The following is a 25394-nucleotide window of genomic DNA, read 5'->3' as shown; positions in this document are numbered from 1 at the left end:
CGTGGAGTCAACAATTTTTATTTTTATTTAGTTCTGTGTTTAAAATTTTTATTTTTATTTCATTTAGTTCAGGCCATTTTACATAAAATTAGTACACCTTTAGTTTGTTTTTTTTTCTGTTGCAAGACCACAAACACCGGCCTACACATATTTCGATGGAAGTTATGTTTCAGTGCGTGATAATTCAAATTATTAGTCAACACATTCTAATTGTATATGCGATAGCTGAGCCAGAAGTGCCCCTAATCATCACTGTCCTGTGGCTGCAGTTTAGGTGGTAAAGCTTCTCACCCAAATCCAACAGAATGACCCAAGTGAGAATTTGGACAGCATGCCCTTTACCCAACAGAGTCTGGTAAAATCAGATTATCCATCCATCCATCTATTATCCAACCCGCTATATCCTAATACAGGCTCACAGGGGTCTGCTGGAGCCAATCCCAGCCAGCACAGGGTGCAAGGTAGGAAACAAACCCCAGGCAGGGTGCCAGCCCACTGCAGGACACACACACACACACATAAACAACCACACAACAAGCACACACTAGGGACAATTTAGGATCGCCAATGCACCTACTGTACTCTACACGTCTTTGGACTGTGGGAGGAAACTGGGGCACCCAAAGGAAACCCACGCAGACACGGGGAGAACATGCAAACTCCACGCAGGGAGGACCTGGGAAGCGAAACAAGATCAGATTATTGCAAAGGATTTACTGTTGTGGCATATGGCCGGTCGTTCATCCTGGCCAATACCCCCAAGCCTCCAGATGGAGCCCTCCCTGCAACATGGAGGTGCCCCGAAGGCCAGCAGGGAATCCTGGACAATGGAGTTTTTATCCACAGCCCTGCTGGATACCATGGGGGCCACTAGAGGAAGCTGCAGGGAGGAACAAGGAGTATTTTCCATACAGCCCGGAAGTACGTCGCAGTCACATGGACAGTGGAAATGACGTGCTTCCGGGTTGAAGAAGAGGAATTTTTACCTGACCCGGAAGTGCTGGATAATCACATGGACTGAGGACTCAGAAGCACTTCTGGGTTAAGGACTATAAAGGACTCTGGGAAATCTCAGACGGTGGAGCTGAGTTGGGAGGAAGGGAACAACGCGTCTGGGAGAGGAGGATTGTGAATTATTGTATTGATTATTAGTATTGTTTATTGTTTATGAGTATTGTGGAGTGGAGGGTGCTTTGTGCACTGCATAGTCCGAATAAAATTAATTATTGGACTTTCACCTGGCGTCTGGCTTTTGATCATAGGTAGAATGCCCAGAGGGGACTGGGCAGTCTCATGGTCTGGAATCCCTACAGATTTTATTTTTTGTCTCCAGCCGTCTGGAGTTTTTTTTTTTTGTTTTTTCTGTCCCCCCTGGCCATTGGACCTTACTCTTATTCTATGTTAATTAATGTTGACTTATTTTGTTTTCTTATTGTGTCTTTTATTTTTCCATTCTTTATTATGTAAAGCACTTTGAGCTACTGTTTGTATGAAAATGGCTATATAAATAAATGTTGTTGTTGTTGATCTGAGGGTTCAAGGGGATGACAGTGCCCCCTATCCGTCACACTGTATATATCCATTCATTCATTGTCTAACCTGTTCAAGTCATGAAGAGCCTGGCGCCGGTACTGGGCTTAGTGGGTATAAAGTGGGAGAAGCTGTGTGTCCAATGCAGGAAGTCACTCCTAGTTTATCTCTTCCACTCAACCTAATGGTATCTGTTTTAGGATGGAGAGAACCAAGTGTGTTAAGTATAGCAATGGGACTTGTGAAGTGTTTTGTTTTCCAGTCTCTAATGGCCTGACGTTGTATGTCCATTGTCTTTTCTGCCCCAGCTTGAAGCCCAGACGAGCAAACCTGGCTGCCCGCAAACACTGGACAGGAGCTACCAGTCTGGCCAAATGCAAACCTTGCCCTGCGCTTCACTCCACGTCTGTGTGCGGCTCAGATGGGCACACGTACACATCTAAGGTAAGCGGCTCACCTCATGTTTGGAATGCTTCTCTTTCAAAGCTTTCAAAACTGAACGTTTGCTTCTTTAAACCAGCTGGAGCCATGTTAACATTTGTACTGGTATTAGGGTCACAGCATTGACAGACTGAGGAAGCAACCCAAGTCCAAAGCCAGCAGTAATCCATAAGTGACGTTACATGCTACAGCCTGAGGGCACAGGAGGTGTATTTTGTCATATAAGAAGTGCACCTTCTTGGAACTGATACTCTGAATTACTTCATGACAGTTAATATAGAAAAAAATATCCCAACAACCTGCAGAAATCACTCTGGAAGCCAGCCTAAAATGAATCTAATGTAATTAAAATAGCAGCAGACAGAAAAAGGTTTGGGGATGGCCACAATGTATACTTGAAAAAAGGCAGGCAACAATGAAAAATAGGTCATCACGGACATCATGTTCAAGACGGAACTGACTAACAGGATGAAACTGGTTTAGAAATATGGTGGATTAGAGGAAGAGGAGGAGTCATTGAGGCCAGAACGAGAGCCAATATAGTAAATAGATGGGTTCTGGGTATCAGAAATGATGTCATCAGTGGGTGGACCAGTGGTGATGCCACTGACAGGCTGGTCTGCATAGGCACAAGAAGAGAAAAGATCAGGTGACAGCGCCCACCCCTGGTCTGGCTAAGAAATAGCACTATTTGAGCCTGTAAACCAGGAGTGTCCAACTCTGGTCCTGGTGGGCTGCAGTGGCTGCAGGTTTTCATTCTAACCCTTTTCCTAATCAGTGAGCAGTTTTCATTGCTAATTGACTCCTTTTTCCCTTCATTTTAATTTTAAGGATCCAGTCCTCTGAATGGATTCGTTTCTTCATTAAATGGCAGCCAAACAGAAATGAGATGTGAGACGAGCCAACAGATGACCAGATAAATTGGAAGGTCAAACTCCTGCCAATTTCACTCTAACTAGTTTCTTAATGAGAAGCCAATGCTTGGTGTTGCTGCTCTCTTTCTGCCCCAGCAGACTGTTCATTTTCCGTTTTTTTTAAGACCATCGTCAAGATGTTTTGGTGACCTGAGCAGACCAAAATGACCGAGAACCTCACCTTTCTTTATTTTCAGGTTAGCTGGTCAGGTGGTGGCTTGTTTTGTGTCTCATTAAGGAAAAAGAAACAACTAAGGGTTCTGAGTCACGTCCATTAAAACTAAGGCAAAACAAGTGAAGCAGCAGCAAAAATGGCTCACTAATTTAAGAAGATGGTTAGAATGAAAACCTGCAGCCCCTGTGGACCACCTGGACCAGAGTTGGACACCCCTGCCTTAAACCAACTCCCATGCACACATGTGTAATGCTAGGATAGAGTTTGAAGTTACGGTTCAAGCAGCCACTTTCCTAATAAATGTATAAACATTTTAAGGCAGCTAGAGAGCAGTGTTGCAGATAAATTTTTTGGTCTCCACTTCTGATCACATCTCAGAACTTTTCTTGCTAGTGTTACTAGCATAATATCTTGGCAAGAAAACCCCAGACTTGATGTAAAGTTAGTCTGATGAGTTTGAAGAAAACTCCAGAAAAATGAATAAAAAAATGACAAGATTAAAGGGGTGGGGCCTCCATCTTGGACTCATCGTCAGGTGCTGCTGCTAATCTGGTGCAGTCACCTGACAGCAAATACAAGAGGGGACGACACCCTGAGCTCTTTAAGGAGAAACTGCCTTGTCACCCGTTCAAGTGACAAACTCGTCTAAGGTTTTCCCCTCTATGCTTTCTGCTGTCACTTTTGGATTTTATTAATCACTAGCAGGAGTGCCCAGCATTGCCCGGAAATCTATAACCGGTGAATTTCCCAAATGAAAGAAACAGAACATAGAAATAGAAGAAACAGTTTTCTGATTCACATTTTATTGTAATAGTGTCACACACGTGCGCATGGGAAACAGCTGAAGGGCCTAAACACTAGTAATTCTACGCCAGGCCAGGGGGTGGCGGAGTGTACTGACTATCTCTCCCAGTCCCTTGCAGACCTTTTCCCGGGAAATCCCGCCTGTTGCCCGCCCACTCCCAGTTCCTGCACAGATGATGTCATTTCCCTTCCAGGCCTTTAAAATTGCCACCTTGCCTCAGTACAGGCAATTCTGTTCTGGACTCTGAACTAAGCACATCGTGCTACTTAAAACTAAAATTTGCAGCCGATTCAGTTATACGGGTGGCTTCCCCAAATCTTTATGATGTCTCCGACTCATTCTTCTTACAATAGGTAATATGAGTGGTCATTCTAGAGCCTTTGGATACACTATATTATTTGTTTTCACTTGTGGTGTGAAAATGAACAAATTCTGAGGATTGCCCACCGTAGAACATGCTACGTAGAGTTGTCTGTATGAAAAGCATGGATTTTCCAAATTGATGCCTGGAACTTGCAGTGATTGCACTTGAGCTTTATTAATTGACATAACAAAAGCCAAACGAACAGGAAATTGTAGTCGTTTGAAATCAAAGGGTAAATCATTCGGAATCAGTGGTATTCTTGGTATGAAAACATCTTCACGTCTTGCGGAACCTGTCATGATAGTTACTTCAATAATATTTGGACAGAGAGTCTTGACACAAAGGCGAGTCATATTACACAGTTTTGGAGGATCAAGATTGCGAAGTAGCATGATTGGTGGTCTAGTTTTAAGGCAAAAAATTGTGCGGGAGAATGGGTGCTGGTTCCAAAGAATTCTGAAACTGTTGGAAACAACACAGCTTGATCAGGGTCTATGACAGTGTCGATAGATTTGTAATTTGTAGGGCTGCCTGGAATCATCTGTTGGATGTGAATATTTATTTTGTTCACACTTTTATTCTTGGGAGCTAAAATAATGGACATTGGCGATGGTAACTACAGAGAGAAGTGACATACAACTGCTGGTGCGTGCGGGAAAATGGTGGGGGAAGGATACTGTCTTTTTAAGGCGAGTCTGTGTTCAAACGTGCTGCGATATAATGGACGTTGGCGAATGAAATACAGCACTATCAGTGCATGTGGGAGTGTGACCCGCGGAAACGCGGGTGTGTGAGCCGGTCACGCGTACTGGGTCGTTGACATTTTATATCCATACAGCAGTTCCCCTTCACTCGATCAAAGCAGTCGGCCTTCTCATACTTAGACACTTCCGCAATCTCTTGGTAATTTAAAGAAACATGGGTAAAGAGTGACGCATAGGAACCAAACATGCCACTAGATGGCGCCGCCATGAACGTCTTTTGCAACGCGCGATCATCTTGTCGATGATAAGTACAGGGATGTGTGGTGAACATTGTGTTGGTGAAAAGGTGCCCTGCCCTTCACCACAAACATTTTTCCCAACCAAATATACCCCAAGACTTCCTCCTGGTCACAAAGGAGCCCCATGCCCAGTTTTGGTGCCAATCGTACACCCGGTGCAGATTTGTATGGCGGATAAACAAACATACATACATACACACACACATACATCGACTCTGCTTTATATATTAGATATTTGTAGTACGGGTGGCATGGTGGCGCAGTGGTAGCGCTGCTGCCTCGCAGTTAGGAGACCCGGGTTCGCTTCCCGGGTCCTCCCTGTGTGGAGTTTACATGTTCTCCCGTGTCTGCGTGGGTTTCCTCCGGGCGCTCCGGTTTCCTCCCACAATCCAAAGACATGCAGGTTAGGTGGATTGGCAATTCTAAATTGGCCCTAGTGTGTGCTTGGTGTCTGTGTGTCCTGCGGTGGGTTGGCACCCTGCCCAGGATTGGTTCTTGCCTTGTGCCCTGTGTTGGATGGGATTGGCTCCAGCAGACCCCGTGACCCTGTATTCGGATTCAGCGGGTTGGAAAATGGATGGATGGATATTTGTAGTACTAGGGTGTTGTACCATGTTAGCCATTATGAATGTAGTGAGAAGTCAAGCAAAATGACACCATTTATTTGCTAACTAAAATGATTACAATATGCAAGCTACATGTTATCTGAAGGAGAGGCCTGAGTTGCCTCGAAAGCTTGTATATTGTAATCTTTTTAGTTATCAAATACATGGTGTCATTTTGCATGACTTCTCACTACATTGATCAGATTTTAAATTTTGAGCTTCACTTTTATTGTTAAAGCTCTTCAGATTCCAAATTTAGGTTTTTCTATTTCTGGTCCTGCTCTCCTGCTTTGTTCTTACTATTTCTATCTTTGGCCTTTTGATGTTATTTTGTCCTAGTTTTCCTAGTTCTTATTTGCTTTAATGTGTGTTCTTCTGTTCTTTTCTAGTGTTTGGTTTCTTTCCAATTTTCCCTTTTTTTTTTAACTAGATTTTGAGAATTCACTGCAAATTTATTTGTTCTTTTGTTTCTGGATTTCTTATTTTAGTCTTGTTTATCATTTTCTTTGTGTTTCTTGTCATTTGATCTTATTTACTTGTGATGTGATAAATTACTGCTGCTATGGTTTTAAGAGAGTTGAGTTTTTGTATTTTTTTGTTCCCAGTGAGCAGCTGACAGTAAAATTCTTATAATGTGTGGCCATCTTGTCGATGATAAGTACGGGGACGTGTGGTGAACGTTGTGTTGGTGAAAACTTGCCCTGCCCTTCACCATGAACATTTTTTAGGGCGGAGTGGTGGCTCTGAGGCTAAGGATCTGTGCTGGTATCCCAAAGGTTGCCGGTTCGAATCCCCATCACTGCCAAAAGAGATCCTAGAGGAAGACCCATAACCTGCAATAGCTCCAGGGGCGCTGTACAATGGCTGACCCTTCGCTCTGACCCCAAGGGTTATGTGAAAACTAACACATTCCTAATACAAGAAATTGTATAAGGCGAAATAAAGAAAAAAAAAAATTGTGGAATTTATATTATTCATGTACATATTCTTCTGTTTCCATATTGGGTTTTTCATACTAGGTGTCCCCCACAACTCCGCCAACATAGTAGTGAAACAGGACAAACTTTAAAAATCAATAAAAAAAATGTAATTCTGTCCAGGCTTAAGGTAGGTATGCTCCAGTGTCCAATGTTGGCACTGTATCTGATCGTATTCAGCTCTGATGGGAGATAGTCCCCAGTGTGGGGAGAAGAGCACGTGAATGTGATATCCCTGGCAATCAGCAGCTACCCTCTAACACACATGTAGCTCTGATCTCTCTCTCAAAAACGTCAAACGTTACTCCTTGACAATCTCTAGATGATAATGCCTGCTCAACAAACAGGTATCACTAGCTAAGTGGAGGCCAGGTACACTCCAACACGTGGCGAGAGGTAGAGCGACTCGAATGGAGGCTGTTTTGTGAGTGAGGAAGGCCCCGTCCGGCTCTCTACTCCTCAGGTCCCGCCTCCCCCTCGCAAAGTCAACCGGAATGTTCAAGCAAATTATAGAAAAAAACCCCGATCTAAATCAGTTAAGTAGTTCTCTCATGAAAAGCAGACAGGCGTTGGAATTTAAATATATAAATATGTAGATTATAAAACTGTGCATGTTCTAGCTGTGCTACCTATATAAAATGGGTTGAAATATAAAATCCTCAGCATCAATGTTTTCAGTGCACCATTTATAGGAATGTACAGTATTTTATACTTCATAAAATAATAAAATTAAATAATCTCTCTATTAGGTTAAAAATGTTTACCTTCATGTCCATGTTATTCAGCCTTGACCACGCCTCTCCACGGTGCTCGCCCAATCATTACTCCTTCTGTGCACCTCCTCTCTCTGTAGCACCCCATGACACTCTCAGTGCTTCTAACTTACACTTCAACGCAAGGCAAAAAAGCAAATTATCTATTCAAGAACATCAAACTTTAGATCGCTATAGAAAAAGAGTGGCAAGAACTGAAAATGAACATCGAAAAAAAGAAAATTAACAAACAAGAACTGCATGTAATAAACATCAAGAACAAAGAGAATCACCAAATAAATGAGAAAGAGAAAAATATCCTGAACAATATGCAAACAGAAATGCAAAAAAGCAACATTTATAGAATGTAAGTTAAAGGATAAAGTAATTCACAGTATTGCAAGGTATTAAAGTAACTACATTTTTATTTACTTTTTATTACATTTTTCTTTTTCACTTTTACTTTTTACTACATTATATTATATTCATTGGTATTTAAAATAGACAGTTATAGTAAAATACTCAAGTAACTGAATTTCCATCCATCCATCCATTTTCTAACCCGCTGAATCCGAATACAGGGTCACGGGGGTCTGCTGGAGCCAATCCCAGCCAACACAGGGCACAAGGCAGGAACCAATCGTGGGCAGGGTGCCAACTCACCGCAGGTAACTGAATTTCTATCTATAATAACTGAGGACCAAACCGCCTTCCTCCTGTGCCTCAAATACTCTACTATATACAGTGGTGTGAAAAACTATTTGCCCCCTTCCTGATTTCGTATTCTGTTGCATGTTTGTCACATAGAATGTTTCTGATCATCAAACACATTTAACCATTAGTCAAATATAACACAAGTAAACACAAAATGCATTTTTTAAATGATGGTTTTTATTATTTAGGGGGAAAAAAAATCCAAACCTACATTGGCCCTGTGTGAAAAAGTAATTGCCCCCTAAACCTAATAACTGGTTGGGCCACCCTTAGCAGCAATAACTGCAATCAAGCGTTTGCGATAACTTGCAATGAGTCTTTTACAGCGCTCTGGAGGAATTTTGGCCCACTCATCTTTGCAGAATTGTAATTCAGCTTTATTTGAGTGTTTTCTAGCATGAACCGCCTTTTTAAGGTCATGCCATAGCATCTCAATTGGATTCAGGTCAGGACTTTGACTAGGCCACTCCAAAGTCTTCATTTTGTTTTTCTTCAGCCATTCAGAGGTGGATTTGCTGGTGTGTTTTGGGTCATTGTCCTGTTGCAGCACCCAAGATCGCTTCAGCTTGAGTTGACGAACAGATGGCCGGACATTCTCCTTCAGGATTTTTGGTAGACAGTAGAATTCATGGTTCCATCTATCACAGCAAGCCTTCCTGGTCCTGAAGCAGCAAAACAACCCCAGACCATCACACTACCACCACCATATTTTACTGTTGGTATGATGTTTTTTCTGAAATGCTGTGTTCCTTTTACGCCAGATGTAACGGGACATTTGCCTTCCAAAAAGTTCAACTTTTGTCTCATCAGTTCACAAGGTATTTTCCCAAAAGTCTTGGCAATCATTGAGATGTTTCTTAGCAAAATTGAGACGAGCCCTAATGTTCTTTTTGCTTAACAGTGGTTTGCGTCTTGGAAATCTGCCATGCAGGCCGTTTTTGCCCAGTCTCTTTCTTATAGTGGAGTCGTGAACACTGACCTTAATTGAGGCAAGTGGGACCTGCAGTTCTTAAGACGTTGTCCTGGGGTCTTTTGTGACCTCTTGGATGAGTCGTCTCTGCGCTCTTGGGGTAATTTTGGTCGGCCGGCCACTCCTGGGAAGGTTCACCACTGTTCCATGTTTTTGCCATTTGTGGATAATGGCTCTCACTGTGGTTCTCTGGAGTCCCAAAGCTTTAGAAATGGCTTTATAACCTTTACCAGACTGATAGATCTCAATTACTTCTGTTCTCATTTGTTCCTGAATTTCTTTGGATCTTGGCATGATGTCTAGCTTTTGAGGTGCTTTTGGTCTACTTCTCTGTGTCAGGCAGCTCCTATTTAAGTGATTTCTTGATTGAAACAGGTGTGGCAGTAATCAGGCCTGGGGGTGGCTATGGAAATTGAACTCAGGTGTGATACACCACAGTTAGGTTATTTTTAACAAGGGGCAATTACTTTTCACACAGGGCCATGTAGGTTTGGATTTTTATTCTCCCTAAATAATAAAAACCATCATTTAAAAACTGCATTTTGTGTTTACTTGTGTTATATTTGACTAATGGTTAAATGTGTTTGATGATCAGAAACATTTTTGTGTGACAAACATGCAAAAGAATAAGAAATCAGGAAGGGGGCAAATAGTTTTTCACACCACTGTACCATCTCTTTAAATACAATCACACTCTCTAAGAGAGGAGTGCCCCAACGTCCCATGAGATCGCAGGTGACCAGTGCCCGTGGTGGGGGTTTGAGAGTGAAAGGAGAAGGAGGTGGAGCCCCCTAGTAAAACAAAATCATAATAAAATGAAAAAAATAATAAAACAAAATGACATTTGTCATTCCAACAGATGAAGCATCACAAACATTTGTTGTGATAAAATGCATTACTACAAATATGTGTGTGATGAACCACCTGTTGGAATGACAAATGCAATGCGTTTTATACAAGTTGGAATGACAGAGACATAACAACCTGGCGGACGCACAGATGCTCAGATGCACAGACCCTCATCCTTTTATTAAGGTGGACTCTAAACTGTCCCCACTATTAGAACACTCTAGACAAGAACAGGCCATTCAGCCCAACAAAGCTCGCTAGTCCTATCCACTTGCTTCCTCCAAGAAAACATCAAGTCGAGTTTTGAAAGTCCCTAAAGTCTTACTGTCTACCACACTACTTGGTAGCTTATTCCAAGTGTCTATCGTTCTTTGTGTAAAGAAAAACTTCCTAATGTTTGTGTGAAATTTCCCCTTAAAAAGTTTCCAACTGGTGTCTCGCGTTCTTGATGAACTCATTTTAAAATAACAGTCTCGATCCACTGTACTAATTCCCTTCATAATTTTAAACACTTCAAGCATGTCACCTCTTAATCTTCTTTTGCTTAAACTGTAAAGGCTCAGCTCTTTTAATCTTTCCTCATAACTCAACCCCTGTAGCCCTGGAATCAGCCGAGTCGCTCTCCTCTGGACCTTCTCTAGTGCTGCTTTGTCATTTTTGTAGCCTGGAGACCAAAACTGCAAACAGGACTCCAGATGAGGCCTCACCAGTGTGTTATAAAGCTTGAGCAGACCCTCCTTGGACTTGTACTCCATACGTCAAGGCGCTATATAACCTGACTTTCTGTTAGCCTTCCTAATGGCTTCTGCACACTGTTGGGAAGTCGATAGCTAAATCCTTCTTATATGGATGAGTGAGTTCATTCTTTTCAAGACTGACCATGAGAGCTGATTTCATGTGTGTGCTTTGGTTGTGTTGTAGAATGTAGGTTCAAAAAATTAATTTAATGCATAGCTGGGTGAGCATGTTGGAATATGGCAGTACAGTGACGGCTGTTGTAAGACCATGGGTTTAAATTGCAGCAGCGTCACTGTCTGTGACAGTTAAGTGTACTGGTGACCCTAAAGTAGACAGGCCCAATGCTGCCCTGTTATATAAGTGGTCTTATTGAGGGGTGATTCATTCCTCACACAACACCATTCTGGAACATCTGAGATCAAAGCATGAATGAATGCTTAGTGTTTTTAACAAGACTTCAAACATTTATGGTGCCGTGCAAGATTTAAGACTAACCAGTATCATTTATACATGCCCTGTGAAGGTTTTTTACAATAGGTTGACCATTTCTACCATCTGGTATTGACTAAAACTGAATTTCAAGGTCTTTGTCCATAACTCCAGCCGAATTTGTGAGTGCATCTTTAGCCAGGCCTCCACAGTCCTTCAGAGTGTGATTTATAAAGTATAAAAAGAGACTTTAAAAAAGAAACACAGAATGTGTATGAAGCTTTCCACGCAAATGTCGAGATTTATAAAAGAAAACTTGATGGGAGAACATGCCTAAATTTAAGGCAACTCTGACCCAAGCACAATCAACATTTCGGAGAAACTGGGAAAAGATGACACCCTTCAACAAGTAGGGAAATGCAGCCAAACCAGCCAAATGACAACTCACGTGAAAATTCAATCATATCACCGAGCCGTTATTAGAATGTGTGCTGATGTGACAAACACTACCTCTCAAAAGTGTTGAATATGATTCACAGACTCTAAGTAGTTGCCTTTTAAGAAGGCCAGTGCTGCATATTTGCACTGAAGAGCTTTTTTATTTTTTCTGTTAGTTTATATCGGCTACTTATTGTCACTTCTCAGTGAACTGGCTGACAGGTGAGGAATATCTTAACCAGGCTTCACTCCGTCAAGCACACGGTGCTGGAAGCCATTAACAGACTGGTGTGATGCTACATCCAGTTTTCACATGGTGTTGGTGTACTGCACATGCAACATAACATGTTATTGGCAACATTAAAAAGCTATTTGTACCGGACTTTGGTTCTCTTAACGTAATTGGAACAATCTATTGCACTCTTTGCCAGTGTGACAATGCCGGTCCCCTCCAGACTCCCTATTCTCACAAGGAAGTCTGTTGAACCCACACCGTCGATAGTTATGACCGAGATGAGCTGACAAATGAAGACAAATCTCATTGAAGCCAGGGGATAGTGGAAAGTGATCGAGTGCTTTTATTAAAAACAGTCCAAAGTAAAACCAAAAGTGTCCACTGCGTAATGTTCTCAAAAAAATACAGTACACAAATAAATTCATAAAATCAGTGATAAGTGGGAATAAAATCCATAATAAATAAATCTGTTAAAATAGAGGTTAAAAATGCAGTCTCTCTCTTCACGTGATCTCAGCCCACCTGCTTCTGTCTCCCGGCTCACCCATCACTCATATTGCCGGCGGAGACTCAACAACACAAACTCCTTTCAGTCGACCCCCATCCACACTGCACAGCCAGACCGTCTGAGGTCGGCACACCTCCTGTCTTCCTTCACGCTCACACATTCGCCCGTTGGATCCATTGGGAGATGTTCCATCCTGCTTGCCCCACTCTATACATTTATTCAGTGGTGTGACCCAGCCCCTAGAGCCCCTCAGCCTGCACTCCCTCACGGAGCCCCAGCTTATGCTGCCTTCTCCATGCAGATATCCAGATTGTCCACCCTTAACTGCCTTTCACGTCTTTTAACCTCCGTCTTCTGATCCGTTCTTTTCATATCTCTCTTTTTTTTTCTTTCCGCTTGTGCTGGCCCATACATATACATGTCTGTGGGCGCAGCACCTTAATCACACACTGCAGGAAGCCAATGAAGCAATTGAGAATTATCACACTTGCACATGCAGGTGCAACTTGCCCCAATTATCTCATTAATTACCCGCGGTCATGCAATCATGCCCACAGAGACTGACACAGGTTTCTGGTTTAAAAAAATTGGCCATATTTTTTTGAAGCAATGGACCCGCTATACCACAACCAGTACAACAGCAGCTATCTTGTAGGAGAAAACTAAAGTCAGGTCAGATTGGGGAGCATGCACTGGTACAGCAGACCCACCACACGACGAAACAGCTGAGGATCCCGGTTGGCAAACCCCTGGAAGACGTGCGGTCCAGTCCCACCCTCCAGAAATGACCCTCTATTTGCCACAGCTAAGTGCCATGTGGGCATCCCCTTTGCCTGGTCCAGCCACTTGGGTCCTCATCAATCCTGAGCACTGCCATAAAAAAAGAAAAAGGAAAACTAGTGTGCAGTGCTGCAACCTAATTAGCCATAACAATTGGCTTCCTGGTCTCTGCATCTTGTCAAATAAATAGACTCTTGTATTATTGTGATATTTACTCTCTACTCTACTTACCTCTACTTACCCTTTACCTAGGGGGTAAGTGTACTCATCAGATTCATTACTGGGTTGATCTGCTGTTGCACCTTAAGATTAACACATGCATAAACACAGAAACTCAACATTGCCCCATGAATGACAAACACACAGCTGGTTAACCTCTAACACTTTAAACCTCAGAAGTGCCTTAGGAATAACAAAGCCCGTTACTCTCTCAGCACTTCAAGAGACTTACTTATTATTGGTATGCAATGTTTTAAATATATCTCAGACCTAAATATTACTTTTGGTCTCCAGGAAAACATTTAAACATACAAAGGCTCACCATCCTTGGCTATAAGACATTTATCAGCCAAGAGTGCCTTACTTTACATACTGTTCCCTACTATTGGGTGGAGCTCACAATCTCAGTCGTAATAAACTTCGAAGCACAAAGAGTATGGTAAACCTCCGGCTGCACCAGGCACTCAGAGAAATCTACCTTATTACTTCAATCACTCTAGACATTAAGACAACGCATAGAAAGTTGAAAGCAGCATGGTATTTATTACAGGAATAATAATACCAGTAGAACAAAGAATAATAGAAAATAGGACTGATAGTAAACTCGGGATATATATATAATCTTTAGAAAAAGCTTATGAAAAGTAAAGATGACAAGAATGAATGTCGCAGGTGGCTTGTGATCGATTACTCGTAGCTGTTCATGAGATGCTTTTCTGATGATCAGATGGAACCAGCCGCATGTTGCCAACACCCTCTTCTGACATCGCTCTGTTCCCTTCTCCTGATGTCTTCTGGGGGGTTTTGCAAGATGTGATTGTTATATTCAATGTAATATTCTGATTGGCTGGCTGTCAATATGATGAATGAATTCATTGTCCGTTTTCCCTAACAATAAAACTTTTTTGATGTTGCCTGGGGTATCGGCATGTCTTCCTTTCCCAAGCTCTAAAATAATTTAGCTACTTTTGTCTCAGATGCCCAGGTTATAAACTAATAAATAGCCTTAGGCGTCAGCATATCTTCCTAACTTTGTTGAAACAGCTGATTTAAAAGTGAGGTGCAACTAGGAAGAGGTTATGCTTTGATGTGTCTTGAATTTTGTTCATCTGTTGTTTTGTCTTAAACAAAATATAAAGGTAATATAAATGAAAATGTACAGATTTTGTATCCCACAACAACTCTCTTGAACAGATCTGAGGCATCCAGCTCCATCATGCAGGACTTTGTTCCTCAGACTGAGAAGTCATCTTCTGGAAGCACTCAAATTTGTATTGTCCCGACTGTAAGAGGCGTGGGTTAGCTGATGGAGGGTGGGGCTTATGTGCAGTTAATGGATGACTATTCAGAGCTGTGGAGGAAAGATGAGATGGTATTGTTAGCGTTGCTTCCCCCTCTTGCCCCAGTGGGGTATTGCATACATTATCTTAGACTGTAAGATGGTCCTCATGCATGACAACATGCAAATCTTTGAGACAAGCAAGAAACTAGCACAACAAGAGTAAAAGTCACAAAGAAATGGGGGAGATCATGTAGATAACTACGAGATTCAGGATGCTGAGACTGTGCAGGAGCAGCACTAGACATTACACCAACTTGCCACCGAGAAATTACTTATTCATCTAATGAGCTATTTTCCTTTTGCTTGTTTAAAATGGTCTATTTATGTTTGTTCTGTGGAGAATGGGGAGGGTGAAGGTCAAACAATTTAAACTTTCACTTGTCACCATTTTAAAAGGGCAATGCTCACCTGCACTTAAAGGATCTTCTCCATTGTATTTGAGCCACACACTAATGCTCACCACAACTATATAAAGGCACAGTATACAACGAGACTGACTCCCTTTGTTGGACCAGAGTTAGAACTGAAAAGGTTAAATCTCGTGTTTTTGCCTTATGCAACCACCGTTTCAGATAGCTTAACGGAACGCCACAGAGAAAATGAGCGTGCCACTTGTGATGGATAGTGCATGCAATGAACTTTGACCAGGATTACTATTGGATTCCCAGTTTTTATGCCTGAGGACAGCTGTAATGCACTCCAGCGAGCTCAATTACAGCGGGCCACTTGAAGGCCGGCCCTGTGAACCTGCTGAATCCTGCACAAACATGCTATTTAATGGCTAAATAAGTTTTCAATAACTTTCACACCATCATCTCAAATGCCTTCTGAAAGTGAAATTATTCTCAGGAGCATGCCGTTCTTGTAGAAAATTGATTTGCACTGTCTCCAAGGATCACTTGCCATTTTTGGTCCCTGCCGATGCACTTGGTTCAATTCTCACTTTTTGATTACGTTTCCCTTCATTATCTTGTCACGGCTTGTTACTTAAAGTGCTTGATTAGTCGGAGAAGGTTTCCATGTTCTCCAGGAGCTGCATTTGATGGCTGTCCCCATCTCCTCTCCGTCTGACGTGATTGATGTGTCCAATGTGCATAACTGGTCCAGGCTCGAGACGATCTTCACATGATGGATATGAAAACATAAATGTTAGTGGTAACGCGAGGTGCAGCGGGGAAGCGACTTTGGCACTTGAAAGGCTCAGCAGGAGGAGTCCTGCCCGACTCTCATTCTATGGACTTTCTTTCTTATTTAAAATGTGACCCTTATGCACTTACAGTGCTTTCAGAAAGAATTCAGACTATTCATTTTTAGAAATGTTTACAATTTTTTGAAAAAAATGAATAAGTGAAATATGACATTGACATACTGTAAGTATTAAGACTTTCTGCTATGACACTTGATGTTTGTCTCAGGTGCACCCCTTTCTATTGATTATGGCTGAGATGTTACTGCACCTTCTTTGGACTCCACCTGTGATCATTTCAACTGATTGGCACTCACCTGTCTATAGAAGGTCCCACATTTGAACCAAAACCAAACCATGAGGTTGAAGGAATTGCTAGTTTAACTCAGAGACAGGATTGTGTTGAGGCAAAAGTCTGCACAAGGCTACAAATAATTCCTGCAGCTTTTAAGGTTACACAGAGCACAGTGGTCTGTGTAATTCTTAAACAGAACAAGTTTGGAACAACCATGTCTTCCTGGAGCTGGCCACCTGGCCAAACTGAGCAATCAAAGGACAAATGAAATTGTAGGAGAGGTTACCAACAACCCAAAGGTCTACAAGACTACAAAAAATTAAATCCCTACAGCACTTTAAGATTCCAAGAGCACAGCGACCTCCATAATTCTTAACTGAAGTAAGTCTGGAACAACCACAACTCTTCCTTGAGGTGGCTGCCTGGGTGAACTAAGCAACTGGGGGCAACGAGCTTTGATAAGACAGTGGATAGGTGGCACATGGAAGCATGCTAGGCACTTAAAGGGCACTTGAGTTATAATCATAAGAAACCATGATTGAACTATTTAGCCTCAATTCTTAGTTTCACGTTGTAGCAGCGTTACTGGGGAATGAAACTTCAACTCCCAGCAGTCCCTGCAGTGGCTCTGATTGGTTGATAGCTGAGGGACAAGGAGGCCAACACGAGATTTAAAAGGAGGTGAGTTCTACAGAGGAAGGGAGAAGACTTTTGTTGTTTGTGTATGGATTTGTCTGTCTGTTTGCCTTCCCTTTTACTACCAGTGGATCCTTGTTTTGTCCTGGATCATCTCCTGTTTTGGGTTATAAAAGAATTAGCCTCAACACGCTGGAAAGATTTGGGGGTAGCCACCTATATATTGTACCTGGCTGCAAAAGGGTATGAAAATTGACACAAACTTTCCTTGTTGAGTTCCAGACTGAACTGTTTTAGTGGTGGAAAAGATGGTGGATTTAAAGAGTGAAGCCGGATGTGATGTCATCTGGGGCCAGAAATGGGAAGTGACATCTGTCTGGGTGCCGGAATCAGAAGTGACCTTTTTCTTGTCGCCAGAAGTGCCTTTGTTGTTGTTGTTAAATCAGGTAGGTTTTCCCGTATCTGACCTGCAGAGACAATGGAAGAAGGTTAAGCGCACCCCTCCACCCCCCTGGCCTGGTGGATAATTACCTCCACTTGGTTCACTGAGCTTCCTCCTAGTCGCACATATGTGACAGGGTGTATGGCCTGTCTGGTGTCTTCCTGCTGCATGATGACTATCTGAGGATTTGCTGTCATCATGCAAAGAAAGGAGTGCTCCTGGTCATGCTAGACCTCAGACTGGGCTGAAGGTTCTCCATCCAACTGGATAATGACCCTAAGCGCAAATCAAAGGAAACACAGGAGTGGCTTAGGGACAACTCTGGAAATGTTCTTGAAGTGAATTCTGAAACCTGAAAATAGCTGTCCACTGACAGTCTCCATCAAATTTGACCGAGCTTGAGAAGAATGAAGGGAAATCCTCAAATCCAGGTGTGGGAAAATTCACTCATTTGGTCTAAGAAGACTGTACGGCCATAACTGTTCCCAAAGGACTAATAAAGAGTCACAATACTTCTGTCAATTGAAATTTGCAAAAAAAAAAAAAAGTATAAAAATCCTGTTGCATATTCATTCCTGATGAGGGTGAAAATGAATCTAAATGATTTTAGCACAAGGCTGCAACATGTGTAGAAAGTGAAGACACGGTAGACATTGGCCTAACCTTCATTTGTTGCGTTCTGCGAACTTTCAGAGCCTGCAGTGACACTACAGAGCTGTCGATACTATGGATCCATGAATATCACACGTCATCTGCAAGGAGAGATAAGATTAGGTTCATCTTTTTGGCAACAATATGGGAGGTCCATTCCTGTCACAGCAGCAAAAAGGCAGGAGCCAGCGTCCAACCGTCTACTAGTCTATAATGGAGCCACTTTATAATTACCAAATAACTAATTCTGCATATCGTTGGGTTGTGAGTAAAATCTGTAGACTGTTTTTCTGGTCTTCTATGTTAATCCTGCATATTCTTTCAATTGATTCAGATTTTCTGATTGCTGCATCTAAAATCTGTAATTATGTGATGTTTGTTTCAGACCTTTGCTTCTGCTTTGCAGTCAGTTTTTGGTTTGCTCTGACTATTAATAAGTAAATCAAAGAAGTTTTGTTTTGCATATGATTAGCATATTCTGTAGTCAATTTCACAATTGTGAAATGCAAAACTCCCTAAAATTTCTGGGGTGGTAAATAAGGAATATTGCTCTCCAGGGAAATAATGATCTCTAAGGGTTATTCCGAATAATATACCGAAACTGAATTCGGCTTTACTCAATCAGCCGCCGTCCAGCATCAGCCAGAGGTTTCAGTGAAACTCCCATTCAGTTCCAGGCGCTCTCACCAGGCTTGCGTACTTCTTTCCAGTACTTTCAAGCTCTTGTGTCAGAGGTAACACTATCTGTGCTCCATTTCCCCAAATTCTCAAACCGATCCCACTCACCGACCCGTCCATATCCAGGCCAATGGATTTTTGCAGTGGAGTGGTGTTTGCTGGGATGCGTTCTTCAGCTGCACGTCCCCACTTTCAGTGCTCTTGACTGTAATAAATTGTGCTATATCACAAAAAAGCTTGTAGATGAGATGGAAATATGTGTGCTAATGGTGCGGATTTCGCTTGTGGCAAAACACCAGAATGTTTTTGAGAAGCCAATGCTGAAAACTCAGTGCTAATCACTGGCTGTGACCCAGACGGCGTATACTGTGTACCCTACTATGCACTTCAGAACAAGTCATCTACCTGAAGCTAAGCAGGTTCAGGCCTGGCCAGTACTTGAATGGGAGATCATCTAGGAAAAGCTTGGGTTGCAGCTGGTAGAGGTGTAGGTGAGACCAGCAGGAGGTGCTTACCCTGTGGTCTGAATGTGGATCTCAATGCCCCAATATAATGATGGGGACACTGTGCTGTAAAAATGACGCCGTCCTTTGGATGAGAAGTAAACTTGAGGTCCTGACTCTGTGTCTGTGTTCATTTAAGATCCCTGAGCATGCTTCGGGATATATCCCAATGTCCCAGCTAAACTGCCCACCATGGCCCGATTATTCTGGCCCCCTAACATTCCCGTCTCTCTAGCTAACTATCTCTCACCCCTTCCCCACATAAGAGCTAATTTGTGGTGAGCACACTGATGCAAAACGGCTGCCATCGCATCATCCACGTGGATGCTGCACATTAGTGGTGGTTGAAGTGGCTCCCCACTCACTGTGTAAAGCACTATATAAATGTAAAGAAATAAAAAAATTAAAATAACCTGACATGCTGTAACATGAGAAATTCAGGGTTAATAGAATCAATATTGTCCTGAGTACAGAGAAAGTTTTACTTGTTTGCGCTAATCAACCTGCAACATGTCGCCATTATCCTTCACCACGATCAGTGAGTACTACTAACTTACCTCAAAACTTCTGACTTCCTCACATTTAAATTTCTCTGTTTGTCATTTGAAATAACTTAGCTAGAAGTTTTGCCTTGTTGAGCTCATACCCAGGAAAACTCAGAATTGTTCTGGTAGCTAACTGGGAAGCAAAGTTTTTACAGCATGTAACAAATATTTAGTGTGGGTACATTAAAAGTAAGGTTTTCCCACCTTGAACTTTGTTTTGAGGAACCAGTGAGTTCCTGTACAATGTACTGTAGGAACTGGGACACTTTCATGTGTTGCATTTCCACTGCTCAATGGGAACTGTAACTTTTATGCAAAAAGAAGAGAGATGCGGTGTGAAGTGAGGCGCATTGTGAAGTTCATGGAAGACCAAACCACACACACACTTATTACTGATATGCTATATGGCAGGTATGAAGAGTGATGCGGTGTGTCCCACCCTCTGATAATGACTCTCTATATGCTGCAGCCAGGTGTTACGTGGGTGACCTCTTGGCCTGGTCCAGCCACTTGGGTCCCCAACAATGAGGACCTTATAAGTCGGATCACCCTCGGGGAAATGCACCACATGGCCGTAGTGCCGTAACTGATGCTCCCTCACAATGCAGGTACAGTAATGTGCCTCATTTGGGACTCCATGAGCAACCGCTCATTTGACACAAAGTCAAACCAAAGGTACCCAAGGATTTTCCGGAGAGACACAGTACCAAAGGAGTCCAGTCTTCATCTCAGATCACTAGATAGCGTCCATGTCTCACAACCATATAGCAAGACAGGGAGCACCAAGACTCTGAAGACTCGGACCTTCGTCCTTTTGGATAGATATCGGGAGCACCACACACCCCTTTCCAATGACCTCATGACCCCCCATGTTCTCCCAATCCGTCTACTGACTTCATGGGAAGAGTCACCAGAGACATGAATGTCACTGCCGAGGTAAGTAAACCTCTCAACGGTGTTGACACTCTCTCTGCAAACAGACATGCTGCTGATGGCCGTGCCCAACAGGTCATTAAAGGCCTGGATCTTGGTTTTTATCCAGGACACTCACAAGCCCAGACACTCAGACTCCTTCAGTCTCTCGAGCACCCAAATCAGAGCCTCCATTGACTCCACGAAGATCACAGCATCGTCAGCAATGTCAAGATCTGTGAATCTTTCTTCACCAACAGATGCCCCACAGCCGCTGGACCCCACAACCTTGCCCAACAGCCAGTCCATACAACCACTGAACAGAGTAGGAGCAAAAACACTCCCCTGACGAACCCCAGAATCAATTGAGAAAAACACAGAGGTTCTGCCTCCACTCTGCACAGCACTCACAGTACCAGTGTACAGGCTGGCCATGATATCCAGCAACCTTGAGGGGATCCCGCGAACAATCAGTATCTCCCACAGGGAAGTTTGATCAACTGAGTCGAATGCTTTGCGAAAATCAACAAAGGCTGCAAAGAAACTTTGCCGATATTCACGTCTGCTCTCCATGAGAACCCTCAGTGCCAGGATGCAGTCGATGGTAGACTTCTTATGTGTAAAACCAGACTGTTCAGGTTGCTGGTAGGTGAGCAAGTGATCATTGATCCTATTAAGGACGACCATAGCAAGTACCTTACCTGCCACCGAGAGCAGTGTTATCCCCTTTTAGTTGCTGCAGTCTAGGCGATCACCCTTCCCTTTTCAGATATGGAAGACAAGTCCCATTTTCCAATCATTTAGGATGATGCCAGTCTCCCAAATGGAAGCAAAGATTGCTTGCAATGCCAGGAGGACAGCCTTACCACCAGCCTGGAGAAGTTCACCCCGGATTCCACAGATCAAGCCCCATTATATAATTCTAAATGCTGTTCTGGAGGTCCTGGCTCGCTGTCTTGAGTAAGCAGGCAGAGAATGGTCTTCTTAAGGGGACTGACTGCAAATTAATCTAATCATATAAAATAGACAAAACATAACAAAAACATAATATACACAAGGATGGGGTGTAAGAACTAACAAAAAAGAACGTAACACATGACATTACATTTAAGGATTGTTTGTAAGAGATCTGAACATTCTTGTCATGATGGAGGGCTGGGCAGTCATCTGAAAGCAAATGTTTTTCAGTCAGTTAGTATTTAGGGGATAACACTTTTATTTTATTTTCTGAATTTTTACTTTTGAATTGAGTGCATATGGGACGGCAATCAGCACCTCTGAATCTGAGGTCATAATTCTTCCCTGGAAATAAGAGGTTAACTTCCTGCAGATAAGGGGGGAGTAAATACCCCAAGTGGAGGAGACCAATCACCCCGTGGTCTTGTTAATAAAGTAGTGTAGAGTAGGTCAGGATGCTGACCAAGGAATCGTTGCAGGAGCAGCAGGGTCTTGAATGTTGTATTGGACCAAGGTGGTGAATCAAGATCTGAGGCTAATGTTGCTGATCTATCAGTCAGTATTGACTGAATGAATGAGGCCATGAGTAGAAGAGACCACCATAAGATTTCTGCACAGGGATTCCTGTCACACTTGCTAGTAAAAGTTAAAGAGATCAACAATGTGGGTGTTATGGTTCTGCTACTTGTTCTTGTTCTTCTTCTTCATAATAATAATAATAATACATTTTATTTATATAGCTTCTTCAGGTTCTGTATTCTCTGTATAAGTTCCTTTTTATTTCTTCTTTGTTTGATTTCAAGTATTTTCTCTATGTCTATTATATTTGTTTATGTAATGTGTATATGTTTTCATGTCCCTATGTGTGGACATGTGTTCCCTTGGGTCCTCTCTGCTTTGTGGGCGGTTCCTCAAGAGGTCTTCATGTTTGAGCCGCCCCTCCAGTCCTATAAAGGCTTCTCCACTTGGTACTGGGGAGTCCTCTTGTGTTTTGTACTATTGCATTCTTGATTCATTATTAGTGAATTTCTGACCTCAGCTCTTTTAATGATCACAATTTGTGCCATTTGTGTTCTTTTGAGCATTTATGGATTACAGAGCATTTTGAAATGAATCTTCTGTTTTATAAAGATTCTTTGTCTTCCTCTTATACACTTCCAAAGGTTGATGGTTGCCCTATCTCTGTTGGGGTTCATTTGCTACAGTGTTTTTGGACGTGTATTTGTGTAGCCAGTTTCTCTTTTTAAGGGCCTGTTGCTTCTGAAGCTTTAAGACCTGGCTGGATGAAGTGTCCCACAATTGCTGGGTGTACCAGTGAAGATATTGGCCTGCTCCACAGCTACTATGGAGACCCCTAAGGATTTCACTTATGATGAACTCCTGCTTCATAACAATGGAATGACTAAGCAGTGTAACCACTTTATCTCTGGATCAGGAAAGAGCTGTTTGGGATGGTTTGGGCATGTGATTAAAATGCCACCAGGGTCCTTCCATAAAAAGATATACCTGGCACAGCCCTGTGCAAGAAGACCAGAAGGTAGATTCAAAACATTTTGGAGGGAATTATATCTCTTGAATGTCCTGAGAGCATCTAGGATGTTCCCCTGTGGCTGGATGAACTTTCTGGGGAGGAGAAGGCCTGGTTAGCCTACCTAAGTCCATTACTAAAGAATCTCTCAACCTGGAAAAATGTAATGATAGTGATAACACTAGTAATGGTGATTGTATTCCTTATTTATAATAGGGCATCGAGACTGTGTTGTGATTCCTACCACTCTAAAAGAGTGAAAAGGAGTTCAAGGTTTGAAAAGCAACCAAAAACCCGACCTTCCCTCTCCGCAAAGGTCTGAGTCAACTAAGCAGGCCTCACCCCAGAGAGCACAACCCCAACTCAAATGGAAGACTTCTGCCTGCACAGGCTCAAAAATGGGACTAAGGCTTTAAAACATCAGACTACCTCCTTACTTAGTTCCAAAGGACAAACAAAAACAAACTTCCTTTATAGTTAAAGAGTTCATTTAAGGCTTAAAAAAGCAGACGAAAGTAAGGCAAAAGAGTTTTTGCCCGAAAGGGAAAAATCTAAAGTAATCAAATCCAATGAAATCACAAGACAGAGAGCAGTACCAGGGGTCAAATTCAGTTAATCCAAATAGAGCAGAAAAAAAATCACAAAAACAGGAATCTAAATCAAAGTGCAAGGCTGAAGCTACTAAATCATCAGCAGCTTTGGTTTAAATGCTGCACATCCATACAATAGCTACTTAACTAGGGAGGCCCGACTCCTTAGACTCCACATAAAGGTGGCAGGGCAGATAGCAAACATCACTAGATATGCATAACATAAACCACAGAAGAAAAATGAATAAACAACACAATATTACACAAAACAGACAGAACAAGGTCAAAAACAAAATGAAACCTACCCAAAATTCAGTATACTGAAAAAGAATTCAATCAATGAACACAAAAGAAGTCATTTATCAACGTATAATGTCGAGTGGCACCAAGCTCAGTTCCTCCTGATGCTATGCTTGTTTAGGCTTCATGATATATTCTCTTCAATAATTATTGAAGAAATTGAGGACTGATCGCTTCATTCAGTGGGCTCGCACTGTTTCTCCAATTGCTATTTTTACTTTGTATCTATTGTCTGATTGGTTATTTTGTCATATTTATACTCATGTCATAGATATTTTACTCTGTATGCTTTGGAGTTGTATTTTTGGCACCTGTTAAACTTAATTATTTCTTTGTTGGGCTTGTAATGTTTTGTTGTAAGAAAACGTGGGGTAATTAAAAGTCGATACTTATTTCGACTTTCGGATCATTCTACATTTTCATACAAGGTGTGATCAAAAAATACAGGGAATCTTCTTATATAATACACTACCGTGGCTGTCAGTTTGTCTGTCTAGGATTTTAAATCATGTGTAGCTCGCGAATTGTTTGAACTATTGACCTGAAATTTGGTACACATATACTACGTGACGTCTACTACCAGCTTTCAGACTGATGATTTTTATTACTCTTTTTATTTTTATTTTATTGTAGAATCAATTCTCGACAGAGGTTTGCAGGGCGGCTGTGTGTCGCATGCGTACGGGTTCTGTTCTCATCCCTACCACCTTCACCGTTACTTCCCCTACCTCTTCATATCTTAAATCATTCTTGAGGCAGATTGAAGATTTAAGTGCCAGCTTAAAGAAAACGTACTAAGTAATTATGATGCAAACACTGACTTAATCAGTTTAAATGTGAAAAGATGCAGACGAAAGAAGAGAAGAAGTGGGCCGCTAGTGGGGAGAATAGTAGAGCTTCTCAGGAAGCAGCAAGCACATCAACCTCTGAGCAAACGAATGATAAACATACAGAGAAAGAGAATGAAAACTATGAATGCTCAAGTCAAGTGTATTCACTACACGTTATCGTGCAGTACGCTGTTACTGGTGTTTAAATAAAAAGCAATTTATTACAGTAAAAGACACAGTGCCATTAATCCCCCTCAAAATACTCCCCATCACTTCAAACACACTTATCCCATCGTTCCTGCCACTTTGTGAAGCAGTTCTGGAAGTCCTTTATCATGAGTGTCTTTAGTTGCCTCGATGTCCTGAGTTGATTCAAAACGTTTACCTTTCATGGGTCATATTAACTTTGGGGAAGATCCAGAAGTCACCTGGTGCCAGATTTAGTGAATAAGATAAATGAGGACACACCATAATGTTTATATTTGACAGAAAATGCCGTACCAGAACACGGAGCGTTGTCATGATGTCACAACCTCTCCAGAATGCATCTGCT

General features: G+C 42.1%; 1 protein-coding gene across 2 annotated transcripts in view; it reads left to right on the top strand.

Annotated features, from left to right (window-relative positions):
• The window catches only part of spock1 (SPARC (osteonectin), cwcv and kazal like domains proteoglycan 1), a 605301-nt gene that overhangs the window by 418744 nt on the left and 161163 nt on the right, over positions 1-25394 (top strand). For both annotated transcript variants that reach the window (XM_039774114.1, XM_039774113.1), the window contains one exon: positions 1839-1974. In XM_039774114.1, coding sequence (XP_039630048.1) covers positions 1839-1974 — 136 coding nt within the window. The remainder of the gene's footprint in view (positions 1-1838; positions 1975-25394) is intronic.

Source organism: Polypterus senegalus, chromosome 13 (genome assembly GCF_016835505.1).
Source record: "Polypterus senegalus isolate Bchr_013 chromosome 13, ASM1683550v1, whole genome shotgun sequence".
Taxonomy (NCBI): domain Eukaryota; kingdom Metazoa; phylum Chordata; class Cladistia; order Polypteriformes; family Polypteridae; genus Polypterus; species Polypterus senegalus.
This window is presented reverse-complemented; position numbering and strand designations above follow the sequence as displayed.